This window comes from Plecotus auritus (assembly GCF_963455305.1).
Source record: "Plecotus auritus genome assembly, chromosome: 8".
Classification (NCBI taxonomy): Eukaryota; Metazoa; Chordata; class Mammalia; order Chiroptera; family Vespertilionidae; genus Plecotus; species Plecotus auritus.
The window spans coordinates 31,016,861-31,033,310 of record NC_137782.1 but is presented as its reverse complement, the minus strand read 5'-3'; the positions used below and the strand labels follow the sequence as shown (position 1 = coordinate 31,033,310).

Here is a 16,450-nt window from a genome sequence, read left to right as displayed (position 1 = left end):
CAAAAAACTAAAAATGGAACTCCCATTTGACCCAGTAACCCCACTTCTAGGAATATATCCCAAGAAACTAGAAACACCAATCAGAAAAGATATATGCACCCCTATGTTCATAGCAGCACAATTCACCATAGCTAAGATTTGGAAACAGCCTAAATGCCCATCAGCAGATGAGTGGATTAGAAAACTGTGGTACATCTACACAATGGAATACTTCACTGCGGTAAAAAAGAAGAAACTCCTAGAAGTGGCACCAGTGAGAGTGGAAGCAGCGTGACCCGCGTGGGATCGGGGGTTCTGCCCGCGCCAGCCGCCCCGCCGGCCGCCATGGAACTCAGCGCCGAGCACCTGCGGGAGAAGCTGCGGCGGGACCTGCAGGCAGAGCACGTGGAAGTGGAGGACACGACTCCCAACGGCTGCACGTCCAGCTTCCGAGTCCTGGTGGTGTCGGCCAAGTTCGAGGGGAAGCCGCTGCTTCAGAGACACCGGCTGGTGAACGCGTATCTAGCCGAAAAGCTCCCGCATATCCATGCCTTTGAGCAGAAAACCCTGACCCCAGAGCAGTGGGCCCGTGAGCAGCAGAAATAAGAGACCAGCACCTGCACAGCCATTAAATTATGAATGGGGGCCAAAAAAAAAAAAAAAAGAAGAAGAAGAAACTCTTACCATTTGCAGCAGCATGGATGGGACCTGGAGAGCATTATGTTAAGTGAAATAAGCCAGGCAGTGAAAGAAAAATACCACATGATCTTACTCATTTATGGAAAATAAAGCACATTATAACCTGATGAATAAAAAGATAGATACAGAGGCAGTAAAGCACCGAACAGACTGTCAAATTACAGCGGGAAGGCTGGGGAGTGTTGGGGAGGGGGGAAAGAGATCAACCAAAGGACTTGTATGCATGCATATAAGCACACCAATGGACACAAGACACTGGGGGGTTGGGGTGGGATGAGGGCATGCGGCAGGGGCTAGGGGAGGCTGGGGGAAGGTCAATGGGGGAAAAAAGGAGATATATGTACTACTATATGTAATACTTTAAACAATAAAGAAATATTTAAAATTAAAAAAAAGAACACATTGCCCAGCACAAGGTAGACACTTGTATTGGTCAGCTGAAGAAACTGTTACACCGCAGTAACAAATGACCCCAAATCCTAGTGACTTAGAACAGCAACGGTTTATTTCTCACTCATATTTATGTCTCTCTCAGCTTAGCTGGGTCTGTTTCATGTCACCTTCATCCAGAATCAGGGCTGAAGCAGCAGCCCCTACCAGGCCATGTGAGTGTGATGGAAGAGGAAAAGAGCAATAATGTAACTACGTGATGGCACTTAAGCTTATGCTACTGATCACACCTCACTGGTTAAGACTGTCAACAGGGCATTATTCTCCCACGGACTGCTGGAGAATAATAGCACAATATACCACGGGGCTTAATAAGTACTTATTTAATGTTGACATATGAATACAGCTTCAACCATGGGTCTAGGACCTGGATTTCATATGCAATTAGAAAATGGGCTTTATACTCGGGTCACAAGCACATGTTTGGGACACAGAGCTCATCTACTTGCCTAGGGTATTAACCTCTCACATGTGGACAAGGAGTCCTGGCTTCACATGTGGGCAGAGACCCTGGCCTCTCCCTTGTACTAGGGGTCCTGGCCTCACACATGGGCTGAGGTCTTGGCCCCACATGTGAACTAAGGGACCTGGTCTCACCACAAACCTGGGACAAACTTCTCAGTCTCAGATCTAAAGGAAGGCACAGAGTAGGGCTTGGGTGTTCTGCTTTCTGTGGGCATCACTAACCCAAGATGATGTGTCCTCCTGGTTCCTGTCACCCACTTCCTGTTGGCAGTGTTCCCCTAGCTTCATCTGGTGCCTCATGGGATAGGCCCCTGGGTGAGCTATGGGCTTCTCTGATGTTGTGCCTTGAGCCATGGACCTTCCAGAAGCCATTGGGAAAGGCCAAGTGCCCACCTCCATTCTCAGATCTGGTTGGGCATCAGACATCATTTTAAACCCCCTCCAATCCTTGCTGAGGCTGGCTGGCACCATACTTCACTCCTCCTACCTGCCCAGAGAGGCCACAGGCCCGCCAGCGCTATGGTAGGTCCACCTCCTGAGCCCCTTTAGTATGCCTCTCCGCACTGGCCTGGGCCCCTAGCACACAGCCCAAATCCCTCAGGTCTCAGAGGCAACACACGAGGCTAGAGACTCACCACATCCCAGGGAGCTTACTGCCCAAGGCTCTCTGAAAACACTCATGGCCCAGAGCGGGTAAATAGGACTGGAAGAGCCTTCTGTGGCCTGGTCTTCTGAAAACAAAGCCTTATACCGGGTCCCATCTAACAGGCCATCCTGCAAGGATCAGGTCCTGTCCAATCTTCCCTGAGCTGGGGTCTCCTGCAGGCGGAGACAGAGGGTGGGAAAACCAGGAAGTCAGGACCACATGACACACAGCCCTGACAACTCTCCAGGTAGCTGAGGTTGGTACTTGGCCACTGAGGGCCTCAAAGGTTAGGGGCGGGGGTAGGTCTGGGTGACAGAAACAGGAGAGATCACTACAGATACACCCGCACAGGTGCAAAATGGCACACACACAAGCCAAGTGCCTTTCCACAGGGTCCTGGTTCAAAAGACACAGGAGCACAGTTCAGCTGCCAAAAAGAACAAAGACACTCTTCACTCGTGGGCAGTGAGATATCTCTAGGACATATTGTTATGTTTTAATAAAAAAGCAAGGCACAGAACAACAAGAAAGGCATGGAGTAGACTATATTCTATTGCTTGCATCTCCTATTGGCAAAACTTGTAACAGATACTGAGAGAACTCATAAAAGTGTCTACAGGGGGCGCAGGAGAGCAAGCTAGACAGGGATTGAAGAGTTCGTTTTTAGAAGTAAACTTTTTAAAAATCATTTTGAACCATGTACAGAGGATGCACAGAGTCCTCAATTGTCACAGACCTGGAATCTTTTAAGCCAGGAGCACTCGTTGTCACCCCCAACCCCAGCTTTCCTCCCACAAAGAACACCCCCACCCCCAGTTTTCCAGCTAGAATCACACTTGGGCCTGAGATCATAATGCCTTAGAGCAGCTAATTTGTGTGGCAAGAGCGTCCTGCCGTCCTGGCTGCGATCCTGACGGTGGCTGCCCTCCCAGAAGAGGAGAGGACAGTGAGCTTTGTCCTGCTGCAAATGGGGACACAGAGGCCCGGAAACTTGGGGTTGGCTCCAGGAGAGGCTCAGCCAGAGCCCCCGGCTGCTGCTTTGGTCTGCCTGCCAGAGCCCAGATTGCTATGGAGGGCCAGGGCCGGCTACTCTCCCATCAGTCCATGGGGACCTGAGAGATCAGTGCACTGACTGCCATCCTCTCCTGCTCACAGTCCTGTCCCCATCTTACCAACCACACTTCTGTGCCTACTTCCTCCTCTCCATGCTTCCCTCTCTACTCTCTCCCTGTCTGCTTGGAGACAAGGCAGGCTGTTGGTTCCAGAGACACGCCTGGGACTGCAGCCAAAAGCGTTTTGTCCAGAACTCAAAAGGGCTGTCTCCCAGGATATGGACTTTCCTGCCGGGGAGCTCCAGCATCTAAAGGAGCCGGGGAAATGCCTTTGTGGTTCTTGGAGAGATTCCACCCCCTCTCAGCACCCCACCAGCACTTGCATAATTAGAGGGCATAAAGGAGGCCAGGACTCTTATCTTTAAGTACCATCCCCCCACCCTGATGGCCTCCTTAGACCCAGACCTTTTGTGCCCCGCCCCCCCCCACCCACTTTTTGATGTGCAGTGTGAATATGGAAAGCATCGCTCAAGCCCATGGACTGAAGGGTCTTGGATTCGATTCCAGTCAAAAGCACGTACCTCAGTTGCAGACTCAATCCTTGGCCCTGGTCAGGGCACATGTGGGAGGCAACCAATTGTGTTTCTCTCACATCGATGTTTCTCTCTGTGTGGCTCTCCTCCTCTCTTCCAGTCTCTCTAAAAAAATCAATGAAAAAAAATATCCTCAGTGAGGATTAACAAAAAAAGAAAGAAAACATATATCCCTTAAGTCAGTGGTCGGCAAACTGCGGCTCTTGAGCTTATGGCACTTAAGCTTATGGCTCTTGAGCCGCAGTTTGCTGCTCTGTTGACTAATGAGTTTGCCAACCACTGGATAGGGGCTTAATCACAAGGAACAACAACAGCCAGTAATTATTGGAATTGAGAGTCTAGGTCAGTGGTCGGCAAACTCATTAGTCAACAGAGCAGCAAACCACGGCTCGCAAGCCGCAGTTTGCCGACCACTGCCTTAAGTGAACAGCTTGACAAAAATACCCACTAACCATCACCCAGATCGAGCCAGTTTCCCAGTTCCTCCCAGACTTGCTTGGGTCCTTCCCCTATAACCAATCCATTTCCTAGATCTTTCAGGGTTCTGTGTCCCTTATCCAATCCGATTCTTTCTCCAGGCTAGGCTCTGCCCCTTATGGTCCCCATCCTGGCTCCTACTGCACTTGCCTCATGTAGAAGCACCTCCCCCTGTGTCATCTTTGCTTTAGCTGGGCATGCGCCCAGCAGAGGAATTTCTCCTGCTGTTTTCATTCCTCCCCAAGTCATGACTGGTAACAATCCTTTCTGATCCATTTTGATCCTTTCTGCCTGCTTCAGAGATTAGGTTCCCTGGGGAGCCTATGAATGCTGCAATTTCCTAGTGAATCAGGCTCAGTGTCCAATTCAACTCCCTACTTTATTATACTTAACTGGAGGCCCAGTGCATGAAATCCGTGCATGGGGGGGGGGAAGGGGGAGCGTTCCTCAGCCCGGCCTGCACCCTTTCACAATCTGGGACCCCTCGGGGGATGTCCGACTGCCGGTTTAGGCCCGATCCCTGCAGTTGGACATCCCTCTCACAATCTGAGACCACTGGTTCCTAATCGCTCGTCTGCCTGCCTGCCTGATTGCCCCTAACTGCTCACCTGCCTGCCTGATCACCCCTAACTGCCTCTGCCTTGACCCCTGCTGCCATGGCTTCATCCGGAAGGATATCTGGAATGATGTCCAGAAGGTTGTTTGGCTGTCTGGTCTAATTAGCATATTATGCTTTTATTATTATAGATAACATCTGATTCCCTTTGCTCCCTTCCTTTATTAATATCTAGCTACCTATACTAACAAAAACACTTAAGTCTAAATACAATTGAATTCTTTTATGAAAAAGGAAAATGACCAAGAGGAGGTAAACCAAAATGACCAAAAGGATGGCATGAAAAACCCTTTTAACTGAATTTAAAAGTTAATTTAATTTAAACTTTAAAAGTATCTGTCATAAGCCAGTAGCTAAAGTCAAGTTTAATTAATAAGTGCTAGAGGCACCTTTATTCATGTCAGGCAACGGACACATGCTCAGTGAGCGAAGGATGCAGAAATCCTTTGGATTAGCTCAATCGCGTGATCAGTTTTTCAAGGCAATATTGTGTGTACTATGTATTGGGTACAACCCCAGTGGGGCAGGGCCAGCCCTACATAATCAAGCACATTAGTATCTCAGCAGCCAAATACGCTTCCCCAATTCTGCATATAAAGAGTACAGAGAGCTGACACTAGTTCAGGTCAGGTTTTGTTTCCCAATAAGTTTGCTACAAACCTGTGAAGAACTTTTAGATTTCAGCGCTTTTAGCACTTAGAAACTGCAGATATGTAGTACTGACGATCCATGCTGTCAATCAACATGGTCCACAAAATTCTAGACAATGCCAAAAGACAGAGAAATGAGGCAAAAACATTGAAAAGGGAAAAGATGACATTTTCATTATATTAATTGTCCCTTTCAAAACAATAACAGAGTTGTACTTTAAAAAATTCAGTATTTGTCCATATATCTGACTTTAACATATGTGTGTAACCATGGGTATAACTTTGTGTGTGTATGTAAGAATGGGGGGCATCCTTTTTTTTTTTTCCTCCCAGATGGAGACCAAGGACAGTTACAGTCCTTTGCTAATAATGTAATCCAGTCTCTTCTGTACCGTTCATTTCTAAGGCTCTCATTGTGTTGCTAAGGGAGCAGCCTTTGAAGGAGAGGGTGGGCGGTCTGTGGCTGCTTTCTTGCCCAGCTAAGCCTGAAAGGAAAGCAAAAAAAGAACACAGACTAAATACCACCCTGGATAGTAGTGTGATTTACTGAGTCCATGCAAATGGGCAGCAGGAGTGGAGGGGGCAGTGGGAGGAATGGTGGCTGTTCTTCTCTAACTAAGGGGCAGTCAGGAGACATTTTCTTCTTCAGTGTGGTAAGAACTGTTTGTCTTTAAGAGATTTGTGTTTGTGTTTAATTCAAGAGATACTTCTGTCCATGCAGATGGATTACATTTTAAACATGAAAACATCAACAAAATCATTTCAATAAGATAGAATAATAATTCTAGAAACTTAGAGGAGAAAGTCTTGTTTCTCAGAAGTCAGAGAGGTAAAACATGACTGATTTAACTATGTGAAAAAAAATATTTTTTAATTTATGCTTAAAAGCACCACAAATATTAAAGGAAGAAGAAATCACTAGTTTAAAATTTTCACAACTGAAATGACCATTGGAGAGTGTAATGGGTTAGACTGTGTACCCCCAAAAAAGGGGTTGAAGTTCTAATCCCTGTTACCACAGAATTTGATCTTATTTAGAAATAGGGTCTTTACAGGGGCAGTCAATTAAAATAAGGTCATTAGAGTGGGCCCCAATCCAATGTGCCCAGTGTCCATATCAAAAGAAAATTTGGAGGTAGAGACAGACACACACAAAGGGAAGAAGGTCACCTGAGGGTGCAGATGGAAGTGATGCATCTTTAAGAAATGGAATGCCAATAACTGCTGGCAAACCACCTGAAGCTAGGAAGAGGCCAGGAAGGATGCCCCACAGGTTTCAGAGATGGCACACCTGCCAGCACCTTGATTTCAGACTCACTGCCTCCAGAACCGAGACGATGGCTTTCTGTTGTTCTAAGCTGCTCTGTGTTACTCAGGAAACAAATACAAATAGTTAATAGTATTTAAGCGTAAAAAGTTCTTACATATTAGTAATAAAAAGAATGAAAACCCAACAGAAAAGTGATTGCAGTATATAAGTAAAGATGCCAAGAAATACATATACTCTGATCTCATTTTTGGAAAATAAACAATGATAAAGAGATTGCATATATGCATATTATGTGAGCATATATATGTGTATGTGTATATATACATGTATGTATATATATTAATATGTCTATTTCTAGGACAGTTTATTCTTATTTCAGCATGAGCAAAAATATAAAAGTATACTTGGAAACTTCTTATCATGTATTCTCAGAAGGCTGCTATAAGGGATAGGAGTAACGAGCAGAGGATGTCCAGCAAAATCATTTTTTAAAAATAGAGAAAGGGAAAATAATCTATATATATAAAAGCCCAGCGACCGGAAAGGCAGAACAACCAGAACAACTGGTGGCTATGACGCACACTGCGGCCTGATCTGGGCCCTAATTGCACCACCCCCTGGCCCACCCGGCCCCTGATCAGCCCCCAACACCCCGATCAGGGGCAGGGCTGGTCACCAACTTCTCCCAGCCCTCCCCCATGAAGGTCCGGCCTAATGGGCCCCCATTAGGGCAGGCTGGCTGGACCCCACCTGTACAGGAATTTGTGCACCGGGCCTCTAGTTATGTATAATATGCTTGCCATCACATATGTCTGAAAAATCAAGTTACATAACAATGTGAATAGAGCAGGATTTCCATTTTAAATTTATTTTCCAGTGTTTTTCACAGATGCCAATAACAGATTTGAGAATGCAGTGGTTTCTTTTTTCCATAAAGGGGAAAATAAAAGATGGAGGAAAATCTTCAAATATGACTTCCAACCCTCTTTTTATTGACTTGATTTATTAAGAGCTGGGTGGTTTTCCACCTAGTCTTCAATAAATATTTGAAGCTTTGCTAAGCTTGGGACAGTGGTTTCAAACACAGCAGCCCCTCCCACCACATTGCCTTTTGGTCTTGAAGTTATCTAGGAGATTCCACGGCCTCATTTAAATAACAAAGACACTCTTCACACAGGAAATCCCCAGCGCTTTAGAAGCTCATCCCCTGGGACAAGGCCAGACAAATTGTTTATTATCCCACAGCCATAGCAAAGGAATGAAATACTGATACAATCTAAAACAGGGTGAACCTCAAAAGCATTATGGTAACTGAAGGAAACCAGACACAAAAGGTCACATTGTAGGTTTTCTTTTATGTGAAATAACCACAATAGGTGAGTCACAGAGACAGCACACATTGGTGGCTGCCAGGGGCTGGGGAAGGGAGAAGCAGGGAGAAACCACTCAGTGGGAATAGGGTTGAGCGGTTGAGCCAACCCTGAAGCCCCCCTCTCAACCTCTCAAGAGAGATAATAAATGTCCTTTCTGTTCACAGGTATTTCCTTGGCTGTTGTCTTATTTGTTCCCAAGAGATATATGCCAAGGTGGCCGAGGCCAAACCAAGTTTATGGATGTTTCTTCAAGCTTGTTGCTCAGGGGAGGAGGGGAGAAACCCCGCAGTGGAGGCATGCAGGACGAACGCTGGTCTGCTCTAGTCTTCTCCCTCATGGGAGGCCCGGAGGCTAAGTGCCAAGGTGGAAGGCACAGGACATAGCACTGGGAAAGAGGTTGGCACCCCTCTCTGAGTCACAGTGAAAAAATGAGCGTGTTAGAAAGAGATTCCCTGGGCCTGTGTTCTGGTTATTCACTTTATCCTCCCTGTGCAGTCTGCCCTTCTCTATCCTGTTTCCAGCTCCAGACGGCCAAATGCAGTTCCCATCATGCAGCGGCTCACCCTCTGGCTTCCACTTGGGTTGGCCCGAAGGGAGCGGGTGTCTGAGAGCGGGAGGGGAGAGATCAGGGTGGTTAGTCTCCCCATGTCCTCTTCCCCTCCCTGTAGTTCTGATGGCGGTTGCTTCCTTTGGCGCCACTGTTCTTTCAGGAAATTTGTGTGTGGCTTGTGGGGGACAAAAACAGGGCACTGTGATCAATCTAATAAAAATTCATCTCACAGAGTGATGTGATCATAAATTCCTAACTGGGCAGGTCATGGAGGGCAGTCTTGCCCCAGACATATAACTTCTTTAGTAAAAGGTTATCCTTGCCTAAGACCTGTCCATTGTTTCTGTGTATCTAGGTTAACACACCTTTGAAATAGCAAGAACACCCTCAAGAGAGCACATATCTTAGCTATCCTGTAATCCAATCACAGTCTGCTTTCTCCAGCCTGTAATCGTCCTTATGTCCCTCCTGAATTCCAATTGCATAAAAGAATCTGCAAAAATGTCATTCTCTGGCGCACTTGAGATCTTGCTTCCTGGCAATCATTGTCATTTTAGCTCAAATAAACTCTTACAAAAATTCTTGACAGGTTTGGGCATTTTTTACATTGACAGGCTCCAGCCCTCATGGGTGCAGCCCTGCCAGCTTCTGCAGAATAAGGCCTAACAGCTCCCAGGCTGGCTGCTGACCCTGCCCTGTTCTGGCAAATAACCGCGCCATTTCCTTCTCTTCCATTCAGCTCTGAGAGCATGCCACCTGTCTCCTGTGGTGTATGGGACAGACGCGCTGCCTAAGGAATTCCTTGGATGCAAAAGGAAAACTGAAGTATGCCGACTGCCAGCCAGTTGTGCTTATTGTCTCTGAAGTTATCACAGGGTCCGTAGCGAATCCCAGCCACTGAAGGGTGTTACTAAAATGTGTGTAATTGGATCCTGTTCTATTTAAATATTTAGATAGAGTATAGATGATAGATAATAGACAGATGATAGATGATGGGTAGATGTGAATATGCACTCCTTGTCCCAGAGCAGTTGGTGGCAAGCAGTATATGAACCCAAACCTGCCACATATCTGTGCTCTATACCCCACACTGGGCTGATGTCCCCCAGACCTGTCCCAACGGGGTCTTATCATGAAAGCCATATTTGAATCCACACTCAGCCTAACAGATCCAGAGAGTGTAGCAGTTCATGGAAAACCAAAAGCTTCCCTTCATTACTACCACCTCAGCAGAGGACGCACTGCAAGGTATAGCGGAGTTACTTAAAGCATTTCCTACATGTTTATACGCATTTACGAGAATAACATATACAAGGTTCTTTCAAGACATGCACATTATTCTACAACTGTCTTTATGTTTTTCCCCTTAATCTATCACAAAACTATTTCCATAGCAGTACATAAATGTCTGCCTCAGTTTTTAATGGCTGCATGACATTTGTATTAATTATTTTCGGCTATATAACAGACTATATTAGTCAGAGTTCTCCAGAGAAACAGAACCAATAGGATGTGTAAATAGATAGAGAGGTTTATCTCAAGGTGTTGGCTCATGCAATTGTAGGGGCTGGCAAGTCTGAAATTTTCAGGGCCTACTGGCAGGACAGAGGCCCAGGGAAGAGTTGATTTGCAGAGTCTGAAGCAGAATTCCTTCCTCTCCTGAGTCTTGTGTCTGAAAGCCTTCAGCAGAATGGACAAGGCCCACACGTATGATGGAGGGTCATCTGCTTTATTCAAAGTCTATCCATTTACATGTTAATCTCATTTGAAACTACCTATCTAGGCTGGTATTTGACCCCAAACTGGGTATCATAGTGTAGCCAAACTGACACATAAATTAACATCATACCATCCAAAACCTTAGAGACTGAAAACCGCAAAGATTTGCTATTTCTCATGGTGCTGCGGGCTGCCAGCCTGGGGTGCGCCTTCCGCTGGTTTCAGCAATGATCACGCATGTGGCAATAGTCATGGGATGGCTTATCTAAGGCCCGGGAGGCCCAGGAAGACCTCGCTCACATCCAGCAGTGCTCGTTGTCCACTAGGGCACCTCGCTTCCCCTCCGTGGGGATCCCCGCCCCCCCTTCCTTAGCAGGCTGGACCAGTCTTAGCTATAACATGCTGGGCTCAGGGTGACGGCAGAAGCTGTGAAGGTCTGGCACAAGGCCACTCCCACATGCTGTGTGTGTCCCAGGCCGGCATTTAAGGGTGAAAACAGGCCCCATCTCGTGCTGTACGGGACTGTAGTCATATTGTAGTGGGGCATGGACACAGCTGGCGTGATTCATCTGTCTACTTCTGCATCGTAAGCCAGCTCCCCCGCTGTGGACAGAATTCAGCTCATTTCCCATTTCTGCTCTTACAAAGAATGCCCCAGTGGGCATTTTGGACCACATGCCAGCATCCTTGAGCAAGTCCTTCTGTAGGGCAGATTCATAGACATGCAATTGCTCAGAGCAGGGCACGGGATGTCTAATTGCCTCTCTTCCTACACCCTCGACAACTCTAGTCATTCACAGACTTTTGCATTTTTGCCACTCTGGTGGGTGATAAATGCCATATATGGTAATTTACATTTTCAGTCCCTTAATTGCTGGGAAGTCGAGTGTTGTTTCATGTGTTCATAGTACTTTCATAACTGGAAAAGTCTACTTTTTTAAAATACAAAAGTATCAAGAAGATATGGAGGCCTAGAGCACTCCTGCCCCATTATCTTGCCCCAGCCTTGGCACAGGAAAGGGGCCCATGAGTGCATCTTTTCTTGGGGGCTAGGAAGGTTCTTATTTGTTCAGAATCTCAGCATCTGAGGCGAGGAGAGAGTTGGAGGAATATAACGGCCCAGCACAAGAGCTCCATTTTATGGAGGGAGAAACTGAGGCCCTGGTAGGAATGCCACCTGGCTGAGGTCTCACAGAGCATGACAAACTAGGGACCAGGACCCAGATCTATTGACTCTGGTGAATAAGAAAGACAGAAAAAGACCAAAGAAAAGAGGGCAGGCTGTGTGCTTGCTCCGCGGGTGAAAGGCTTGCCCAGGGTTGGCCTAGCCCTCCCCCCTCATCCAGAGGTCAGGGAAGTATGTGTCCTCTTCCTACATAATGTCCGGGAGCATCTGCAAGGCCCCTCGCATAGAAATGTCAATAGTTGGTTCTATAAATGACAGATCCAGCGCCCTCCCCTAGGGGGGAAAGAGCTTGTCTCCAAGACAGATCACATGTCTCCTCCTAGGGCACTCCTGGGGCCTGGGCTACTTGACACCTACTGTCTCCTGGTCTGCAGACCAGTGCTCAGAACCTGCGGTGTCCGCGCAGCCTGACCAGAGGGGGGCAGCGGAGTGCAGCAGAGGAACGCGGAATCTGGTTCGGCTGGAAACCTCTGGCAGGATGGCGGTGTCCCAGAGTCACGTTTTAAGATCGGGGCAGAGCCAAACACAAGTTGGACTAAAGTCCACGGGAAACATCTTAATAAGTCCCATACTTGAGAGTGCCTAGCCTAGCTAAATCAACACAGTTGGGTGTCCCTCTGCGCCTGGGTCAGATCGCTGGCTCTGCAGCTCAGTGGCGAGGACCTGGTGTGAGCCATGCCTGTTTTTACACACTGGAGTTAGCCTCTGAGGAATGCAGAGGTACCGCTGCGGAGACCAAGGACGCAGCGAGAGCCGCCAGGTTTCTGTGCTGGCTACAGAGCTGTTCGTAGGAGTGGAGCATTTACGGGGCACTTCAGCACTTAGCAGGCACCCTGCATCCTCCTCACGCCTCTTCTCCTGGGTCTCAGGGCATGCATCGCCTGCACAGCGAGAACCAGTTTTGCTGTCTCTTCCCCTCTCCGTGCCAAGTGTGTATAATTGATTGACCCAGTTCCACGTATAGATGATGCAAAGCCCTTGTGTGTGCCTTCCCTCCCTGGTGGCCCTTTCATCCCATTGCACAATGGAGAGTGGGGTTACATGAGCCCAGAGGCCAGCACGCAATTCAGTACGTCCAGGACTTTCTGCTGCCTCTTGAGTAACTGGCCTTTGACAGGGCAGGGGAGGGGATCTATGGAGACTTTCCTGCCAAGATCAAGGCCCCCAAATGTCTGAGCTCTCCCTTCAGCCTCTATTGAGCATGTGGCTACCTCCTCCTCCCTCACTCCTGCCTGGTGCAGTCTGGGCCACTCCATGCCAGACTCTCAGAGCAGAGGCTCCAGGCACAGCCTGAAGAGAAGGGGCCTAGGAAGACCAGAGCCAATGGTCCCTCTAGTGCAGGGCAGACTCTCTACTGCTTCACCACCACCCACCACCCCCCCGCCCCACCCCCGCCCCTCACCCCCACTCCAAGCTGAACTCCCCCAAATCTGAGTTCCTTAGGGGGTGGCACTGAAGTCAAAATTAGATGTGAAACATAAGAGTAAAGCAAAATAAATAAATAAATCAGCTAAAAGATCATCACATTTTAAAGTTAGAGATTAAATTCCATGCCGTCAGGATGAATTGTAGGCCATACAGTGCACAGGTCATTTTCTTTATCTCCTTTTATTCTTCTTTTAACTATGGCAGACTTTTATTATGGAATGCCAGAGATGGAAAAACACATGTAGAAGAGTAGAAATTACTCAATTGTCTATTAACTATGCTCAGCTTCATGACTGAATGATCAAATGTCAAAGCTTTTCCCCCCTCTGTATGTATGTATGTATGTATGTATGTATTTATTGTCGTGCAGGTCATTTTAAATGGAATTCATTGCTCAAATTAATCCCTCTCCACTTCCTATGTTAACATAACCAAAATCCCAGTCAGCTCAGGGACTCTCACCCTTTTTCTGGGTCTGTGCCCACCTCCCTGTATTTAGAAGGAGTTGGTATGAGCCTGGACATTCATCCTGGCCCCTGCTCTAGGGTCAAGGAGATTTGGAGACCAGATGCGTGTTCAGGTGGCTGTGGGTGCACACCATCCACCCAGCGTCTTTTGGAAGGGGAAAGGAGTAGCGCCACCTCATGCGACACGGCGGGGGGGGGGGGGGGGCAGGGGGGCGGGGGAGGGAGGAAGAGAATGCACAGGCAGCTGTGGAGGCCAGGACTGCCACACTTCACAGGCAGGTACTCTCTCGAAGGGTGGCCTGTCACCCTGGGGTATTGAGATCCAGACTCCACATGTTGAGAGGAAAAGACAGACCCCCCTGCAAAGCAGGATTTTAGGACGGGTCTTCCGTGTCCGTATAGCAGGGCACTAGCAGACCCATCCAGCAGCATCACCCTGTCCACGGAACAACAGCTGTGCAATTGCGTTTTGGTGCACTTTGCTATCATTATTACAAGAACTAAAGAGTGGCAAAGAGGACTGGAAGTGCAGACACGGTGCAGAAGTGTATTTCTCCTAAACCAAGTGACGTGAGTGAGATGGCAATGGCTTGGGGGCTGAGGAAGAATGTCTGGGGCCACTCACTTGGGCTCTGGACCTCAACCAGCACTTGGATGCCAATATGAAAACAAAGGACAACACAAAAAATGCAAGTCAGAAATGCTGGAATGTGTCAACAAGCATCACGTCTGAAAACGGGGAGGTGACCCGGGGACTCTGTCCTGTTTGAGCTCTCTGGAAATGGACCCCCACCTCGGCCCGCTCACACACAGACATAATATTGAAGCCTATGGGGCAGTTTGCAATTGCACAGGGTCTTCTTCAGAGGGCATGATGGATACGAGTGGACAGTGGGGTCACCTGAGGTCAGCATCTGCCATGTTTCAAAGCCACGTGCCTTTATGAAGAACCAAGGTTTGTGCACCTCTTGATTCCAATTGACCTTTCTCCTGAGATGCTTGCATACCTGCCTCCCTTGCACTTAAACACACATATGCCCAGAGCTCTGAATTAGGGGGTTTAATCCAGTACCTCCAGCTCTACCAGGGCTGTCCCTGCCTGGGCTGGGGGTAGCCCCCTGGAGGTGGCAGGTGGGACCTGCCACAAACATCCATGGGCTGAACACAAAAGCCTCCTGGGAGGGTCAGGCAGTGCCCCAACAGCAGGAGGAAGAGAGAAAGGCAGGTGCAGTGCCCCGGTCAGGCAGAAGGAGCAGTTGGGCAAGGCGATATCAGAGGCTCCCATTTTTTTTATATAAAGACAAAAGTCTAGATTTTTACAGAAAATCAGAAGTTTTAAAATCATAACAAGGTTAAACAAAGTGTATCTGCAGGCTGGAAGCTTGCATGGGGCTGGGGACAGGGACTGCGGTGTTCCGACTGACTGGTGTCTCTGTGGTGTGTGGCATGTCATTAACATTCACAATAATTCCTAGGTGGATGAATGAATAAATGGATGGATGAGAGGTTTGGCAGGATGCCAGGCTCCCACGGGGTGGGAGGTTTGTTTACCCCGTATGCCACGGGAGAACCCAGTGTCCAGTGGGAGCATGCCCATGGAGGTGCTGGAGCTGGCATGCACACGAGGGCTGGCTGGCAGCCAAAGCAGCAAGGAGCTGGGGTAGGGTCAGACTTAGGGGCCCCTCTTGACCCTCCAAGTTCTCCAACAGCTTCCACTCCTTAAGCCCTCATGTCTGGTGTAACACAAACAGGACCTGAGTCAGCACAAGCCATTGAGCAAGGAGCACCTTGCACCCCCAGCATCGCCTTGTGCAGCTTTTCCCTGGACGTCTCCATCCCAGGAGAAAGGCCAACAGGGCAGGGGCTGGGGCTGGGGTGGCTTCCTGTGCCCAGCTTCATGGTCCTCTGCCTTCAGCAGGTCCACTGAGGAGAAGGAAGCTGTGCACCCAAGTCTTCCCTCGGAGTGTATGTGGGGGGTCTGTGCACATATGCGATGGACATCCGTGTTCCTTTGATGTGTGTGCAAGACCTGCTGTATGTATGCACGCACCACTGCAACGTGTGTGTGCACATGTGTGCAAGCATCTGGTGTGTCCGTGCATGTCTCCGTGTGTGCAGACCCTGGTTACGTGTATTTGCGAAGAGCACGGTATGGACATGTGCGCGCCATTGTAGGTGTCCACCTGCAGTGTCTCCGTGTAGTGGGGGTGTACACAGGCTGTGGGGGTGCACCTGCTCTGGGTGAGGTGTGCCTCTGGGCCTGCCTGCTCTCCTGGTGGGTGAGTGTGCCCTGGCGGCTCAGCTGCCCTCCCAGGCCTGCCCTCTGGCTCTCCAGCTGCAGGCTGTGGCTCTGAGTGCCCGCGACATCAGGTGCCAAGACCTAACCGCGAGCTGAGGGCTCGGAGCGGAGCGCCCCGCCCCCGAGGAAGGTCGCTGGGCCGCATTCTTGAGCGCACGGGCTGGAATTCGTACATTCCATTCATAACTTTCCTGCCAGCGGGGGAAGGGAGGACCAAGCCAGACACTTAGTGACTGAAAGCGAAGAAGAAAGAGAGGCTGCTTGCAGCTGCGACTGAGAGCTTCCAGCGGCCAAATGCATGAGCACGTGAGCAGTTCACCCCTCAGCTGGTGGCTGTCTGCATAGGACTGGGGTGCCGCCGAGCCTTGAGGTTGCTCCCTCTCACAAGCGACCTTTATGGTTGTGGCTGGAAAAGGCGCCATGGGCCAGTGAGAGCCAGAGACAGCCAGGGTGTCTTTGGGCAACAGAAGTACCCATAGGTCCCTTGTGTGGTAGGTTTTATCACTCCCATTTTACAGATGGTGAAACTGA

The 16,450-nt window shown here is 48.7% G+C and overlaps 1 protein-coding gene across 2 annotated transcripts; it reads left to right on the top strand.

Annotated features, from left to right (window-relative positions):
* Window positions 1-324: 324 nt before the first annotated feature.
* LOC308255748 (bolA-like protein 2) lies at window positions 325-585 on the top strand (the record flags this gene model as incomplete). Of its 2 annotated transcripts, XM_080683622.1 has the most annotated exons (2): window positions 325-387; window positions 426-536. In XM_080683622.1, 2 exons carry the CDS (start codon window positions 325-327, stop codon window positions 534-536), a joined length of 174 nt encoding a protein of 57 aa, XP_080539748.1. The 2 variants fall into 2 exon arrangements, with proteins under 2 accessions (XP_080539748.1, XP_080539747.1); XM_080683621.1 differs by having other exon boundaries at window positions 325-585.
* Window positions 586-16,450: the final 15,865 nt, after the last annotated feature.